This window comes from Xenopus tropicalis, chromosome 2, assembly GCF_000004195.4.
Source record: "Xenopus tropicalis strain Nigerian chromosome 2, UCB_Xtro_10.0, whole genome shotgun sequence".
Lineage (NCBI taxonomy): Eukaryota > Metazoa > Chordata > Amphibia > Anura > Pipidae > Xenopus > Xenopus tropicalis.
In genome coordinates, this window is record NC_030678.2 from 20830213 (window position 1) to 20847134 (window position 16922).

Genomic DNA, 16922 nt, shown 5'->3' on the forward strand with positions numbered 1-16922 from the left:
ATCATCTTTTATCTCTTATAAGCTACTATATCTATCTGAATATTGCTGACAATATAACATTTCTGAAATTTACATTAGAATTTCATTCTTTAGGGTGGTATCAAAATATACAATATATTGTTTGGGTTTGATAACAAAGAACTGTAATATATTCTAAAACAGAAGAAGAAGAGCTGAAGAAGAAGAAGAGCTGCAGCTTATTAACATTGAATTGAACATGGTACAGGTATGGGACCTGTTATCCAGAATGCTCGGGACCTGGGATTTTCCGGATAAGGGATCTTTCTGTAATTTGGATCTCCATAACGTAAGTCTGCTAAAAATCATTTAAATATTGAATAAACCCAATAGGCTTGTTTTGCCTCCAATAAGGATTAATTATATCTTAGTTGGGATCAAGTACAGGTACTGTTTTATTATTACAGAGAAAAGGGAATCATTTAACCATTAAATAAACCCAATAGGGCTGTTCTGCCCCCAATAAGGGGTAATTATATCTTAGTTGGGATCAAGTACAGGTACTGTTTTATTATTAAAGAGAAAAAGAAAATCATTTTTAAAAATTAGAATTATTTGCTTATAATGGAGTTTATGGGAGATGGCCTTTCCATAATTCAGAACTTTCTGGATAAGGGATCCCATACCTGTATCTATTCTTTGTAGGACACCTCCTATATTTTTGAGTTGGTTTGGATTGGACCAAAGTCCAACTAATTACTAGGTTGAGACATGGTTGTGGGACTGATTTTAACTCATAAAGTGGCGATCCCCTAGGCTCTGTTAATTTTTTTTAAAAAAGTAGATGCATGATGTATATAAGGGACCCCAAGTGGGGAAATGTAGTTGAAAGAACTCATTTATACTGTGTAACAATTGTTAGCTGTTTATATCATGGTGACTTGTAGTTCAGTTATAGTTAAATAACAGCTAGAGGGCTTCAGGCTGATCATCAGTGATCTATATAATCATCCTCAGATGGAGTCTCTAGACTTCATGCATTGCTTGGGTTCCCTTTACTCTAGCTTGAGTCTTCTGTACCTACAACCACATTCTGCCTGTTCTCTGACATAGAGTAATGCAGACAGAATAAAAGAAACCAGTCTCAGCAATGAAAAAAAAAGTAAAATAAACTGGAATCAGTACGGACCGGGCCTCCGAGAAGCAGCAATTTTGTTAAATAGAAGACCCTATAAAAAGGCACGTTATGCCATTATGCACGGAAAGGAAACAAATATTTTTTAAGCTTAATATAAATATTTTTATATGTAATCATTAAGAAGACTTAATACTGAAACACATATACATATGATATTTGCTTATCTATTTTTCTGTGTGCTTTTAAATATCCTAGAAAACAAAGGACCAGCAATTATTACCTGCACATCCTACCTGCAGGGCTACACCATCCCCCCAATACTTTCTATGGAAGGGTTTTAAGAGGCAGAGATTTAATAAAAACACTAGAAGACATTTTTTTTCAGATTCTAAACTGTAAAAGTACAAGAATATAGAGCATTACAGGTATAATTTAGTCCTGGGCCTTTAGGAAGTACACTTGTTTCATCTGAAATAGTCACACACACAAGCTTACTACATCAAACCATCACTTATGCCTGGAAAGTCACCTTGTTGTTCCGCCATTCTCTGAACCTTGACGTATGGATAAGATCAACTTGTGTTTTGGGCTAGCTGGTTAGTTCAGCTATATTGTTTTATATTTGCATCCTTATTCTAAATTGCACATTTTATAGTGTAAACGGTAAACCATGTAGCAAAGGTAAGTCAACAGTCTTCACCATGTCTTCCAGGAGATACTCAAACAGGAAGCTAGAGTTACCCCAGTTGAGTCCAATGCCAACTATAAACTATCAAACCAGTCCATCCATTCTTTGTCATTCATCACCAGGAAGCAGTCGGTCTGCAGTAGGGCCCAGGATAATATGTCAGTTTTAGATTTCTGAGTTTTGTTTTAAAATCCCCACTCTGGAAGCATTTTCTTCTCTCTCTCTTTTTATAAGGAGTTTGATCATCTAGAGATGGGGGAAAGTCCCAAATGAGGCATAAGAATATCTTCTGTTAAAGAAATGCTGAGGCACAAAACAGTTGTTTCTACTAAGTTCATACATGGAATCCTTTTTCCTGTATATGCATAATCTGTAGTCGTAAAGTCTGTATGCTGGTCACTATTCTTCTCTGGTGCCCAATGAGTGTGATGCCAATTCTTCTTATGTCACTAGGGAACAAATGAATATGCACACATGACTACTTCCATAAAGTAACAGACAAAACAGATAACAATTCTTTCTTATTGTGTGAATTTGGAGAGTCATCCCCGAAACCTATCCAGTAGAATTATAATGCTCAAATTCACATCAATAGCTAACTCTGTGCTGCTTCACATAACGTGATAATATGCATTTTAGTCATATGTGGAAACTTTTTACGTGACTTTTTGGCGATGGCAGATGGAACACTTATTGCTATTTCCACCAAACTGATAAATGATGATACGTGGACCAAAAACACCAGCCCATTTCTACAATACAGAAACCAGGTCCCTTACCCTTCTGCCCACCTTATTAAACCTACATAAACCAAATAAACTAGAGTCCTCCCCTGAAATTTTATTTGTGGTTCTTCACAGTGAGGGCAGTAAAGTTGTGATGGCAGATTCCTCCATCAAAAGAAACACATGATTTCTTGTCTCCTTTTTTGGGAACATGTTCTGCGGTATCAGACTTCCTCTCTTTTAGGGCTCCTTCAGGTTCGGGGCTTGAGTCTGCTCAGTTTTCTCCCTCTCTCCCTCCCTTCTCCTGATCCTCCCTCCCATAAGAATGCATAAGAACTCACTTCCCCCATCCTTAGGAATGTGTGATCTGAGCTACCAATGGCTATAACTGCAGCAGGAAGCTACCAAGACCAAGCTAAAATGGCAGCTGCTATCAGGGAGTTTCTAGGGCTGTTACTCAGGTATAGTAAAGCTTTCTGCTGAATAAATATAGCGTTCAAGGTGGCACTAATGTGGCGAATCTATTGGCAGTAAAATGCCAAAATGACTTTCCTTCTCCTTTCAGAGTGGCTTGGATGAAATCCAAGGCTATTGTGATCTTCAGATCTACAGCCAATTTAGTATAGGTATTTGTATACAGTGTCGGACTGGCCCACCAGCATACCAGGAAAACTCCCGGTGGGCCCAGGTGTCAGTGGGCCCTCCTGCTCCTGACCATTTGGCTTACTTCATGGTCATTCCCTATTTCTGAATGGGAACAAAGAGGAGAAATAGATGGAAGAATAGATGCTAGCATGTAAATAAAAGAGACTAGGAGAATAAAGAGGCTGGATGAAAAAAGGAGGAAAAATAGTTTGGAAAGTGGGCCCATGGTCTAAGGTTTTCTTGTGGGCCCCTGGGGTCCCAGTCCGACACTGTTGGTATATTTAGTTTATATATGTCAGTGTATAGATAGGTTAGTATAAGTATGTGTCTATATATTTATGTTCACTAGGGTTCATTTAGGGGGGTTAAACACAATGGACTATGGTCTTTTCTTAAAGATGACACATGATATAACTATGTAATATATAAAATGATTTAACCTCAAAGAATAGGGCACATAGAAGTTTGACTGCCAATGCCCAGGAAATGCATGGCTGGAACAACCTTAAGGGGCAAAGTTATTAAAATTTAGGATTGTGGTTTTTTCTGGATTTCAAGAAAATCTCTGCAAAAACTCTATTTCAGTTCAAATTAAAATTTCTCAGATTTATCAAAAAAATGTAAATAAAAAAAAAACTAAAACTAGACAAGCTTCTGTAGAAGTCAGTGTATTTTTTCAACATTCGAGCTATTACATTTTTTGTTTTTTTAAACAATCACATTTTTAAAAATGAAATAAACAATGTGATTTTGTTACAATCCAGTTTTTATTCCACAGCATTTTCAGCTTTTTTGTTAAAATGATAGAAATCGAGAAAAGAAAATCATGATTGTGAAAAAACTTGATAGAGTTTAATCATAATTATTTTCCACACTCATGATTTTTAAAAAAATGTAGAAATATGAAAATTCATAACTCTGCCTCCCTGTGTGTAAAAAGCTAAAGCTTAATATATATTGTTATACTACAGATTAGTCCTTTTCTTTGTGGATATACCAGAAATGATTTACCTTACAAATTAAGTACTTACTCGATGGTCATTCTCGAAACCATGTCCAACGTTGTGAACCCTGAAGCCATGAAATTATGGGCGTACTGACCCATCTTTATGGATTCAAGCCACTCGCTTACTGTGACTACAAAATGGTATTCTGGTGCATCACCTGGGGATTCGGGCATTCTGCAAAGAAAAAGGGTGCAATTAGAAGAATCCATCATATGGAAATGAGTAGAGTCAATAAGATGTCAGTTGACTATAATCATCCTTATCCTTTGTCTCTTTTATACATATTTCTACAAAACCATATGTCCAACTCATAGTGACCTGCACCTCCATTTGCACAGTCCAACCATTACACAATGCAAATTGATCCATTTGGAGTTCATAACATCTCCAAGTATAATACGAAATAATAAAGCAAGACATAACCTCATCCTCAACCTCATCAACAGCCCTATTGGGTTTATTTCATGGTTAAATGATTCCCCTTTCTCTGTAATAATAAAACAGTACCTTGTACTTGATCCCACCTAAGATATAATTACCCCTTATTGGGGCAGAACAGCCCTATTGGGTTTATTTAATGGTTAAATGGTTCCCTTTTCTCTGTAATAATAAAACAGTACCTGTACTTGATCCCAACTAAGATATAATTACCCCTTATTGGGGGCAGAACAGCCCTATTGGGTTTATTTAATGGTTAAATGATTCCCTTTTCTCTGTAATAATAAAACAGTACCTGTACTTGATCCCAACTAAGATATAATTACCCCTTATTGGGGCAGAACAGTCCTATTGGGTTTATTTAATGGTTAAATGATTCCCTTTTCTCTGTAATAATAAAACAGTACCTGTACTTGATCCCAACTAAGATATAATTACCCCTTATTGGATGCAGAACAAGCCTATTGGGTTTAATTAATAATTTATTGATTTTTTAGTAGACTTAAGGTGTGAGGATCTAAATTACAGAAAGACCCCTTATCCAGAAAACCCTTGGTCCCAAGCATTCTGGATAATGGGTCCTATACCTGTCAGCCTCATCGCAGCAGGGAGTGGGAGGATGCAACGGGGAGCGGGAGGATGCAGCGGGGAGCAGGGGGACAGAGGACGCAGGAGCGGACTGTAGTTTGGCAACGTAGCAGGGAGCTGGAGTGGGCCATAGTTTGTGGATGCAGCGGGGGGGGGGCTGTAGTTTGAGGACTATTGTCCGGCCCCCCAAAAGTCTGAGAGACCATGAATTGGCCCCCTATTTAAAAAGTTTGAGGACCCCTGGTCTAGTCTAATTTCAGAGTTGTGGGCATCACAGTGGTCCCTAGAATAGATTTTGGCACATAGTAGAAACAAAATACTTTGTCTTTAAAAAATGTGTTGGGTATGGGAATGCAGAGATTGTTTGCCATTAATTTCAAGAGGGGCCAGTGGAATAAAAACAATATTTTGTATAGCATGGGGCAGATTTATCAAAGGTTGAGGTTTTCCCCTGCTAATTTGAAATTTACAATGGTGTTTTTCCTGTAAATTTATTACATAAAAGGCCAAAGGTTTGAGTATTTCCTTGTTTTATTCAGTGGACCAAAGCATTAGAAAATGAAAAAAAACTTTTGTCTCTAATAACTTCCCGCAATTAATTCTTATAGTAATTTTTTTTATGGGGGGAAAAATTTCTCGAGCATTTTTGAATAAGGAAAATCATTGCCAATAATAGTAAATGTAAAAAAATGCCCTTATCTGTTAAAAACGTTTTAATTGCTGTGTAATTAGGAAAGGGCTTATTGACCGTTCTGATTTAGTGCCAGTTCTTTTTTTTAAGACACCCACAGCTACTGTAGTTATTTATTCAATTTTATTACAATCTATTAATGCCCATAAATAGAAAATTGTACGGGGCCTACACAGCGCACTTTTATTGGAGCTGCATAAAAGAGAAATATTAAGTAAAAGCCCTTAATCATGTGCAACCACTAATACAATCTGTGAGGTCTCTTATTGAACTTTAATTTAAATAACAGGCTTATTCATAGGAGTGTAGTGTGAGGTAATTTCAGCTCTGCAAGCTAACATTACATTTGCTGTGCTAGCATTATATCTGCCAGGCTAACATTAAATGTGGCAGTGGGTGAATGGAAATGAACATTTTTAAACTGACATCCACAACTGTAAAAATAGAACTGACATTTACTATAGCAGGGTAAATATGTTACCAGCACGGGAGATGAAGCTTCTGGTCTGTTCAGCAAAATGAAATCAAGACAGTTTACCTATGCTTACCAGCACTGAATATAATAATATATAAAATAGTTAGTATATTCCAAATTCCTGCAGGTTGCCTCTAGTAATCCCTTAGGATCTCTAGTGCTACAACTGCAATGCTTTGCTCCCAGTGGACCCATTTGATTGCTGGCACATCTCATTGGTTGTGTCCCCCTTTACATTGGAGAATTGAGGATTCATAGTGGGATTCTAAACTCTGTTGAAATATTTATTGGGTGGCAGAGTCTCTTAAACATGAGAAAAATGTATTGGCCATGAGTGAGATTCAGAACTGATGCTCAAACAGTCACCAACATGCCAAGTAAAAAGTCCCATTCTATTTCCAGTCTGGTAATTACCACTGTGCACAATTAAAACAAGCAGTCAAATCAGTATTGATTATAAGTGCAATTAAAACTATCTGGCAGCACTTCTCTATAAGGTACATTCTGTAGACTACCAGGGGTAGTCCTTAAGTGTGTTTGTAGTCTTTCTATCATGCTGCTCCTTACCTCTGGAACTCTATCCCTGAATCCCTCCGTAGGGAACACTCACCCACTCTCTCTAAGAAAAAGCTCAGCTGTTACCTTCTGGAGCACTAAAACATTATTTTGCCCAGTCCTGCGCTTAAGGGCAAATGCCCATACCTAGTGCACTCTTACCTTCCAATTTGTGCCTGTACGTTACCCAACCACTTAGATTGGAAGCTCTATGGGGCAGGGACCTCTTTCCTACTGTGTCTCATACCACATGGCACTTACTCCCTTTGTATTTATATATATATATATATATACACAATTGTCCTCCCTGTGTGTAATTTTGTATTTTGTAAGATTGTACCCTTGTGGCGCTTTATAAATAAAGTTATACATACATACATACATAATGTGGCCATACACGTACAGATTCGCTCGCCTGCCAAGGTTGCAAAGCGAGCTGATCTCCTCCTGATATCCCCACCTACAGGTGGGGGATATAGGGTAAATTCAGGCTAATTTGGTTTTTTGGCCTGGGGACAAATGATTGAATTAGAATGCCTGTAATAGGTGCAATTGGTTCGGGGACCGCATCAACAAGTCGATGCAGACCCCCATCCGACCAAATTTTTTAACCTGCCCGATCGAAATCTGCCCGATTTCAGGCCAGATATCAGTCGGGCAGGCCCGTCGTTGGTGCCCCTACACTGGCCGATAAGCTGCCAAATCGGTCTAAGGGACAGCTACAGTCGGGCAGGGTATGGCCACCTAAAGATCTTTTGGGTACCACATGTAGACTTCTCTATAGCTAGAGGGTAATAATGTTACATCAAAAAATGTGCAGTCATAAATGACCCTTTATATAGATTAGAGTTGGGTGAATAATCTAGTAGTGGCTAAACCATAGTTTTTTATACTTTTATGGAAAGTTAAAGCTATATAGCTAAAAACTATATACTGCTTCCTGTTATTATTGTGGCTTTGTTTGCCTTAAACCCCATTCCATCGCAGCAAGCAGCTCCTTTTAAGGGCAGTGTACCATATATTCAGTAATTCAAAATATCCCACCAGCCTTACCCCAGGATATCTTCCACAAGGATGTGCAGAGCACTGGGATTGCGGATCAGTTTGTCCAGGAAGCCAACGATATCTGAAAACTTGGGCCGAATATTCCTGTCTTTTTGCCAACAATGAAGCATTAGCTGATGGAGTGAAACTGGGCAGCCCATGGGTGCAGGAAGCCGATAACCTTCTTCTATAGACAGAATGACCTGATTGAAAAATAAACACATGAGACACATATACAGTAAACAAGGGACCCATCTTTGTCTGGTTTCCATGATATTTCTAGCCTCAATTTAATTAGTGAGGGAACACAATGTAAACACATGGGGATAGCTATAAGGTAATATACAGTAGGTTCCAACCCCACCACCACTTCCCAAAACCACTTGTTTGGTAGATTCTGTTTATCTTCCACTAAAATGTAAGTCCAGCACTCCAGACAGTATGTGGAATCAGAAACACTTTATTTACACATCCTGCCTGATACATTTCATGTACAACTCTCATAAGTTATGCAGTTACATATAAAACTCTTTTTTACCAGCCTTGCTACCTCCAGGTGTGATTCCATACACAAGACCCCACATTTAACCTAATGAGTCGCTGTAAGTACCTATTAATTTCTATTCCTTTCCTATAAATTTACCATTGGTCCCACTGAGTATGCCTTCCTGCAGTATGGACGGCTTCTTTTCGGCTGTAGTATTTCACAACAATCACATTTAGTGTATTTGAATGCTCCTTGCAGTTACATATAGTGAGCTTAGCACCATTGTGCGTCATTCTCCCTTTTCCACTAAATTGTGCGCAAGTGCACTTATTACCGCCGGTGAACCCTGGAGCAACTGTCACCCTGAATATGGCAATAATTCCACAATACTTACAGCTGGTTATGCTAATAGGTGTAGCAGATTAGTACCACAAGAATCACACAGTGATGCAATTTTTAACGTGCACGGCCAGTTGCATTTGTTTTTATGCAATAGTTGCAATAATGCTGGAATTCTGGGAAAAAACACTGCATTTTGGGCAAAAAATATGATGATATTCGTCTGAAAAGTGCCCTTTACACACTGTAATCTATTGCTAAAGACCTTAACCCTAACCACTGCAAACTATAAAGAACCTACAGGTGGGCGATATCGGCAGTATCCAGGGTAATTCGATCGTTTGGCCCTGGGGCCAAATGATCGAATTATAACGGTGGGTATAGGAAAAGTCGGTCAGGGGACCGCATCAACGAGCCAATGCGGTCCCCTATCCGACTAGATTTTCTAACCTGCCCGATCGAGATCTGCCCGATTTCAGGCCAGATATCGGTCGGGCAGGCCCGTCGGTAGTGCCCATACACGGGCCGATTAGCTGCTGAATTGGTCCAAGGGACCAATATCGGCAGCTACAATCGGCCCGTGTATGGGGACCTTAAGTAGACCTGATGCAACCATTACTTTAATTGCATAATGCAATAGTCTTTTTTTTCTACTGGTGGATGTGGTGCTATAGGTTTACCAAGTTAAATACAAAAGATATTGCATACATTTGTTCTGTTGAAAGCTTACATTACCCCATATTCCTGTTAATAACAGTTGACAATTTTAATAATGTACAAAAATTTCCATTTTTATTCCTATGGCAAATTTCTCCCTGCTGCGAGAACAGTTATTTATAAGTCTACAAAAGACTAAGGGTTGTAGATAATTTATGAAGCATATGACTAATATGTTAAATTAGAACCTGGCGAGCAGCATAGGAAACACATAGAGCATGTCTTAGTTGATTATGCTTTAATCAAATGCTTTAGTCAGTGTGGAATTCTTCATGCTGTGCTGCTAATAGCTCAGGAAAGAAGTTGTGGTCTCCCAGATGAAAGTGAGTGAGTAGGTATGTACACAGCCAATGGCTATTCCTGGAGATGGCTCTGTTAATATCTGATCTGTGCACCTTCTACTCTGATGGCCTGCTGCTTGGGCTACCCCAGTGAACCTTCTGGCACAATTTATTCAACAATTCAAATCCAATAGAAAGTAGTGGCAAGGCTAAAGCTTTTATTATATCTATTGATACCTGTGGAATCAAAACATCATATTTTCGAGGCCTGAGCCTCAGGGATATGTGCATAGACATGAACATGAAAAGGAATGTCCAGTACTTGACAATCTGTTTCTTTACAGGACATAAATAGAGGGTCTCAATTTTATAAAAGATTTAAGGGCTTACAAAGTGTGCAAACTGTCATTTTGGATGCTAATATCCCAGGTTGAAGTGTTTTCCCCAAAATTCCAGCATAATTTCCAGCTGTGATTACATCTGATGAATCAAAACAAACACAACTGAGGCTGCAAGTTTTGTTTAAAGGGAAAAGAAAGTCAAAGTCACTTGGGGGTGCCAAAATGTTAGGCACCCCCAAGTGACTTTGACCACCTACCTTTTACCCCGGGCTGGTGCCCCTGTGAGGAGGGAACAGCACCAGCCCGGGGTAGCTGCAGGCGCTTCCTTCCTCTTGTTTCGCTGCGCGCGCATGCGCAGTAGAGAGAAAAGCCGAACTTAAACATTAAAGTCGGCTTTTCACTCTACTGCGCATGCGCCCACCGCTGGCATTCAGGAAGAGGAAGCCAGAACACGGAAGCGCTGCGCTCCAGGTGCCCCGGGCTGGTGCTGTTTTCTCCCAACAGGGGCACCAGCCCGGGGTACGAGGTAAGCGGTTAAAGTCACTTGGGGGTGCCTAACATTTTGGCACCCCCAAGTGACTTTACCTTTCGTTTCCCTTTAAAGTACGAATCCGAATCATGAAATCAGATAGTTTCTGATGTTTGCAAAAGTCACAAAAATTCTGTTTGTTTGAATACGAATATTTTGTACTTATGATCCGAAATTTTCGTATTGAAACGATCGCTTGCGAATGGCAATCCGATAGTCATGAAATTATCCAAACGATCGTAAACCTTTCTGACTTTGAAACTTCAGTGCATGATTTTGGAAGCCTCCCATAGGACTCAATGGCACTCTGCAGCTCCAACCCGGCCCAAGGAAAGCCTCCCATAGGGCTCAATGGCACTCTGCAACTCCAACCCGGCCCAAGGAAAGTCTCCCATAGGGCTCAATGGCACTCTGCAGCTCCAACCCGGCCCAAGGAAAGTCTCCCATAGGGCTCAATGGCACTCTGCAGCTCCAACCCGGCCCAAGGAAAGTCTCCCATAGGGCTCAATGGCACTCTGCAGCTCCAACCCGGCCCAAGGAAAGTCACCCATAGGGCTCAATGGCACTCTGCAGCTCCAACCTGGCCCAAGGAAAGTCTCCCATAGGGCTCAATGGCACTCTGCAGCTCCAACCCGGCCCAAGGAAAGTCACGATACCGAAGCTCGAGTGAATGCAAAACTTACATACTCGGTGCGACATATACGATTTTGTCGCGCAAATTGTTGCAAAGTACGAAAAAGTTGTGCAAATTAACGAAGATATCGCAGAAAATACGCGAAATTTGTAATCTTTTAAAAAAATACACATTTTTTGTATTCGGACCTGTCGTACTTTAATAGATGTACCCCACTGAGTTCACAAAAGAAACTCTGGAATACGCTTCAGGGTTCCCCTGCATAAAAGGCACTTGTGCAGGATTGGAAGAGTAGATGGAGAATATACATTGGCCCTGAGCACAACTATAGGAAAGAGAAAAGAGCATCTCTTGACACAAGTACCTTTGAAGAATGGTGTCAATGTGCACAACAACTTGCATTCATATTTGCACAACCACAGTTGCGTCTGCCTAAATGAGCAGTATTGTCTAAGGGCATATACAGACAGGACGCTTTGTCCCCCGTGATTAATCTCAGCTACAGTGGGCGACAAAACATCCCTTGTTTCCTCTCCACTGACTAACATGCAAGTTGGCACAGTTGCCAAAACCCTTGTGGCGAAACTTCAGGCAACTTCGGAAAGAAGTTGTGTGAAAATGTTTCCGTAGTGGCGATTCGCATGATAGCAGGTGGAGAGTAAACGGGAAATATTTTGTCCCCTGCTGATGGCCAGGAGATAAAACATCCCATCTGTCATTGCCCTAATAGGCATAGCTGTTTTAAAATAAAAAATCCCCCACAAAGTGCCTGATTTTTTGGTCATTGAAGAGCCCCCTTTATCCAGTTTAGCAAACCTTCACAGACCGGTATATGTTATCTGCTGATTTGTTCTGGTGGGATATGACGCCTGGAGTAAACTTTTTATGTTATCCAGTTACTCCCTCAAAGTAACGAAATTATTAAAGTTGAAAAAAAGAAATGTTAAAGTAATTTCCACTGTTCCCCATTATTATTTCTGTTTAGCTTCTTGAGTCAGTGGAAGCCAATAACAAACAAACCCCTATATCTTCTGCTAATTTATTCCATAAGGGGGGAAACATCTTTTCTAACTCCAATTTGCAGACAGGTCTAGTTCCACCCATTTTTTATACATATTGATCTCCTATATGTTTCTGGAGTTGATCTACTTGTGAGTTTATATAATCCTATCAGGGCTGGAAGTATTAAAACACAAGAGTACCTTCCTATCTCATTATTAGTTTGTTATGAAAAAACAACATCACTGTGAGGTCCAGTTGTTGAACTTTGCAGTGAATGTAATCCCCAGTATAATAACCAAGCTTCACATTGAAAGCTAATGATATCCATCGATCTTTGATGGTGATATTATAAAGAAACTTACTGTGTTTTATTCTGTAATCAAATAAATATAAAGAAACAACATTCTCATGTAACAGTGCCATTGACTAGTACAGCTCATAGTTCATTTACTAAGTAATGCCATTATCTCTATAACAATGTACATGCTGCGCCGCTCTCCCTTTGGAGGCATTCATGTTAGTTTTTAGCAGCAATAAAAATATGCCTCTGATGAATAAATTGTGTAGAAATCGTTAAAGATTTTTCTTCGAGCGTCTTGAACAATGCGGTGACATTCCCATTTTGGATCTGCGCTTACCCTTGGGAGATGCACACATCATCTGATATTCTCTTTGTTCAGTTTTCCTAGGCAATTACTTAAGTATTGTTTGAAACCCATTAGCTGTTCTTTTCTCCCCCTCAGTTTTAAAGCTCCTATTAATTTATATATTCATGGCTAACAAACTGAAAAGAAGATTTTTTGAGTAGTGTTCCAAATGATAAATGCGCCGGGGTGAACTTTTGTATTACACGGAGGTAATGATTGGCACATACATCATATTCAGAAATAGCAGAGTGCTCAACAATTCCCAAGGTAGAGTTGTGCAGGGAACACTAGTGGTGATTGCTTGCTCCTGTGATAAGAGAGATTTAATTGGCTTTTTTGTGGTAGGAGGTTAAGTTGATTGGGTATAGCCCCTGCACATAAGCCTGCTGTAAAACTTTGCTTACAGACTGAGTTGCAAGCAAACAAAAATGTCATTCTGGTTTTGAATTGGGCTACCTAAATATGACTACATGCAGGTGAGGGTTATTGCCAGGCAGGTACATAAGCCAGCGAGCCTATGAATAAGTGCCCTCTTTTTTGGCACGAAACACATCAGGCTATTTATGTTTGAGATGCTCTTTCTTTAATTAAAATATGTTGAACTGCACCACGTTATTTTCAGTGGTCCAGTTTTTGTGCCAGCCTTTTTCAAGAGATTTGTTTGGACATACGTCCCCTAAGCTGACAGTCTGGGGCATGTGTACCTAGGCCCCCTATGCTACTTGGTGAGTTCACCCCCCAAAAATATTGCTGGATTATTTTTCATTATTTCATATGGTTTGATGATCTGTTTGGCACAAACTTTAGAGTTTGAATTTTAGCTTTGCTTTAGGTTATGATGCAAAAGTCTACTTTAAAATCACAGTCCAAACCCAAAGTTCTGGAATTAGAATAAATAAGGTTTGCTGTGCAAACATTACTTACTATTACATTACTAAACATTACTTGCTATTACAGGTATCGGACCCTTTATTCTGGAAACCCATTGTCCAGAAAGTTCTGAATTACAGAAAGCCTATCTCCCACAGACTCCATTGTAATCAAATAATTCCCATTTTTAAAAATGGTTTCCTTTTTCTCTGTAATAATAAAACAGAACCTTGTACTTGATCCCAACTAAGATATAAATACCCCTTATTGGGGGCAGAACAGCCTTATTGGGTTTATTTAATGGTTAAATGATTCCCTTTTCTCTGTAATAATAAAACAGTACCTGTACTTGATCCCAACTAAGATATAATTACCCCTTATTGGGGGCAGAACAGTCCTATTGGGTTTATTTAATGGTTAAATGATTCCCTTTTCTCTGTAATAATAAAACAGTACCTGTACTTGATCCCAACTTAGATATAATTACCCCTTATTGGGGCAGAACAGCCCTATTGGGTTTATTTCATGGTTAAATGATTCCCTTTTCTCTGTAATAATAAAACAGTACCTGTACTTGATCCCAACTAAGATATAATTACCCCTTATTGGGGGAAGAACAGCACTATTGGGTTTATTTAATGGTTAAATGATTCCCTTTTCTCTGTAATAAGAAAACAGTACCTGTACTTGATCCCAACTAAGGTATAATGAATCCTTATTGGAGGCAAAACAATCCTATTGGGTTTAATTACTGTTTAAATATTTTAAGGTAGGAGATCTGAATTATGGAAAGACCCCTTATCTGGAAAACCCCAGGTCCCAAGCATTTTGGATAACATGTCCATTACCTGTACTTGCTTCTGTCCTATAGTGATGAACAGGTCTATACAACAGTGATGCCTGTGTCAAGTTGTAGGTAGATCTGTGTGGGACTGAGTGGGTGGTGGGATTGAACTGTACTAAGTCAATTTATGGACAACTGCGAGAGTGGCCCTTTGTTCATTTAACATTCTTGTTCATCCTCAGGGCTGTATTATGTGATGGTTCAGATTGGGTTTAAATTTAAAATTAGTTTCAGTCCTGACGGGGATGTAAGTAGCTGGATTTGAAACATGGTTTGTTTTTCCAGCCCCCCATCACTACTGTTCCCGCATGGCTGTGAATAACCGTCAGCTTAAACTTTCTTTGACTTTCATCTCATTCTAAAATATTTTATTACATTTCAGGAAAAATGCAACAATATGTAATTAATGTACTTATGCTTTTTTATTTTTTTAGTTTTGTAATGAAATATAACATTTATATTTATGACCCCTCAGCCATTATGTGCTTTTCCTTTTTTTAAAAAATTAATTTGTATGAATTTTCATATTAATATGTCATCTTGGGACGGCTGCAAAATAATTTGCTGGTATATATTGTTGTAATAAAAATAATGTAAATACAAGAACGGCCGCTTGAATACAAAGAATGAATAAACGTGCTGAGCATTGTAATAAAGTAAAACATCCATAAATACCTTTGGTTGTGCATCTGTAGCCAACTCTAATGTTGCACTCAAAACGGCTCTTAGTTTGAGCGCAAAGAGTTAGAGAGCTTTGATCTATACAGTGCTCTGTGCTTGGACTGCTAGGGGCAAAATATTGTATCCCTTAATGCCCTTGTACTCCAATCTGGGGCAATAATAAATGAGCACTTCAATCTCCAGTTAACCTTTTGATAAGCAACATTCCTCAGCTATCTGTTATTAATAATGAGAAAATTAATGCTTAAGATCAGTGATCCCCAACCAGTGGCTCGGGGGCAACATGTCACCAACCCCTTGGATGTTGCTCTCAGTGCCCCCAAACCAGGTAGTTATTTTTGAATTCCTGACTTGGGGGCAAGTTTTGGTTGAATAAAAACAAGATTTCCTACCAAATAAAGCCCCCTGTAAGCTGATAGTGTGCATAGAGGCCCCTAATAGCCAATCTTAGCCCTTATTTGGCTCCTCCATGAACTTTTATGGTGCTTGTGTTGCTCTCCAAGTCTTTTTACATGTGGCTCACGAGTAAGAAAGGTTGGGGACCCCTGCTCAAGATCATGCAATAATGGGTACATGTGGTCCATGAACTATGGCTGGAGCACAAAGGACCTCAACTCAAAAGAGTGACAGCCTCCTCTTGAGACAAGGCTGTGATTTTGCCTAAATGACAGTTCAAGTAGCTTTAGTCAGAGTGTAGGGATGATTTAAGGGTAAGGCATATGGCTGGTCTGTAAGACTCAGAATAGCCTCTTTGCCAAAAATTGCCCCTGCAAATTTGCAGTTACATACATACTTAATGTCACTACTGTTTGAAAAACATTTAACATATTGGAACTGTTTATAGCAATGTCAGTCTAAGGTGAAATTGCAAAAAAAAAATGATCCCACTGTCATATGACAAACTAAGTCAAACTATTATCTGAAGGAACACCAGATACACCTTCCAAAGATTACTAGCAAGCTGTTGACTTCATAGGAGTGTACATAGTAACATAGAAACATAGTAAGTTAGGTTGAAAAAAGACATACGTCCATCACGTACAACCATAATGCCTATATATAACTTGCCTAACTGCTAGTTGATCCAGAGGAAGGCAAAAAACCCCATCTGAAGCCTCTCTAATTTGCCGCAGAGGGGGAAAAAATTCCTTCCTGACTCCAAGATGCCAACCGAACCAGTCCCTGGATCAACTTGTACTAAGAGCATTTTCCAAACCACTGCTGTGGCCTGCAATACTTACATCTTGGTTTGACATCTCCCAGTAGGGTCTTTCTCCATATGACATCACTTCCCACATAACAATGCCATAACTCCAGGCATCGCTGGCAGAAGAAAACTTGCGGAAAGCTATTGCTTCGGGAGCTGTCCATCGTATGGGAATCTTGCCACCCTGAAAATGAAAATCACAGTATTAAAAAAGCAGTAATTTGGCAACAACCTTACGGAAGCCATACCAGGGTCAACTGTGGTGTAATTTCAAAATTGACTCTCATGAGTGAAAGGTCAGATTTGTCAATTTAGCCAATTTGTTGGGCAAATCAATAGCCTGCATTAGTAGATACTGTATAATTGCAAGTTACACAGGGAGCTGTGACTC

The 16922-nt window shown here is 39.3% G+C and overlaps 1 protein-coding gene across 2 annotated transcripts in view; it reads right to left on the reverse strand.

Moving 5' to 3' along the window:
* Positions 1–577: 577 nt before the first annotated feature.
* The window catches only part of epha6 (EPH receptor A6), a 479518-nt gene continuing 463173 nt past the window's right edge, over positions 578–16922 (reverse strand). Inside the window, exons 14-17 of one of the 2 annotated variants that reach the window (XM_018091417.2) lie at positions 16566–16715; positions 7962–8155; positions 4186–4335; positions 578–2233 (exon numbers count right to left, since the gene is read on the reverse strand). In XM_018091417.2, the coding sequence (XP_017946906.2) occupies positions 2119–2233; positions 4186–4335; positions 7962–8155; positions 16566–16715 (609 nt within the window). In that variant the 3' untranslated portion in view covers positions 578–2118. The remainder of the gene's footprint in view (positions 2234–4185; positions 4336–7961; positions 8156–16565; positions 16716–16922) is intronic. The other variant, XM_031896584.1, reaches the window with a different exon arrangement.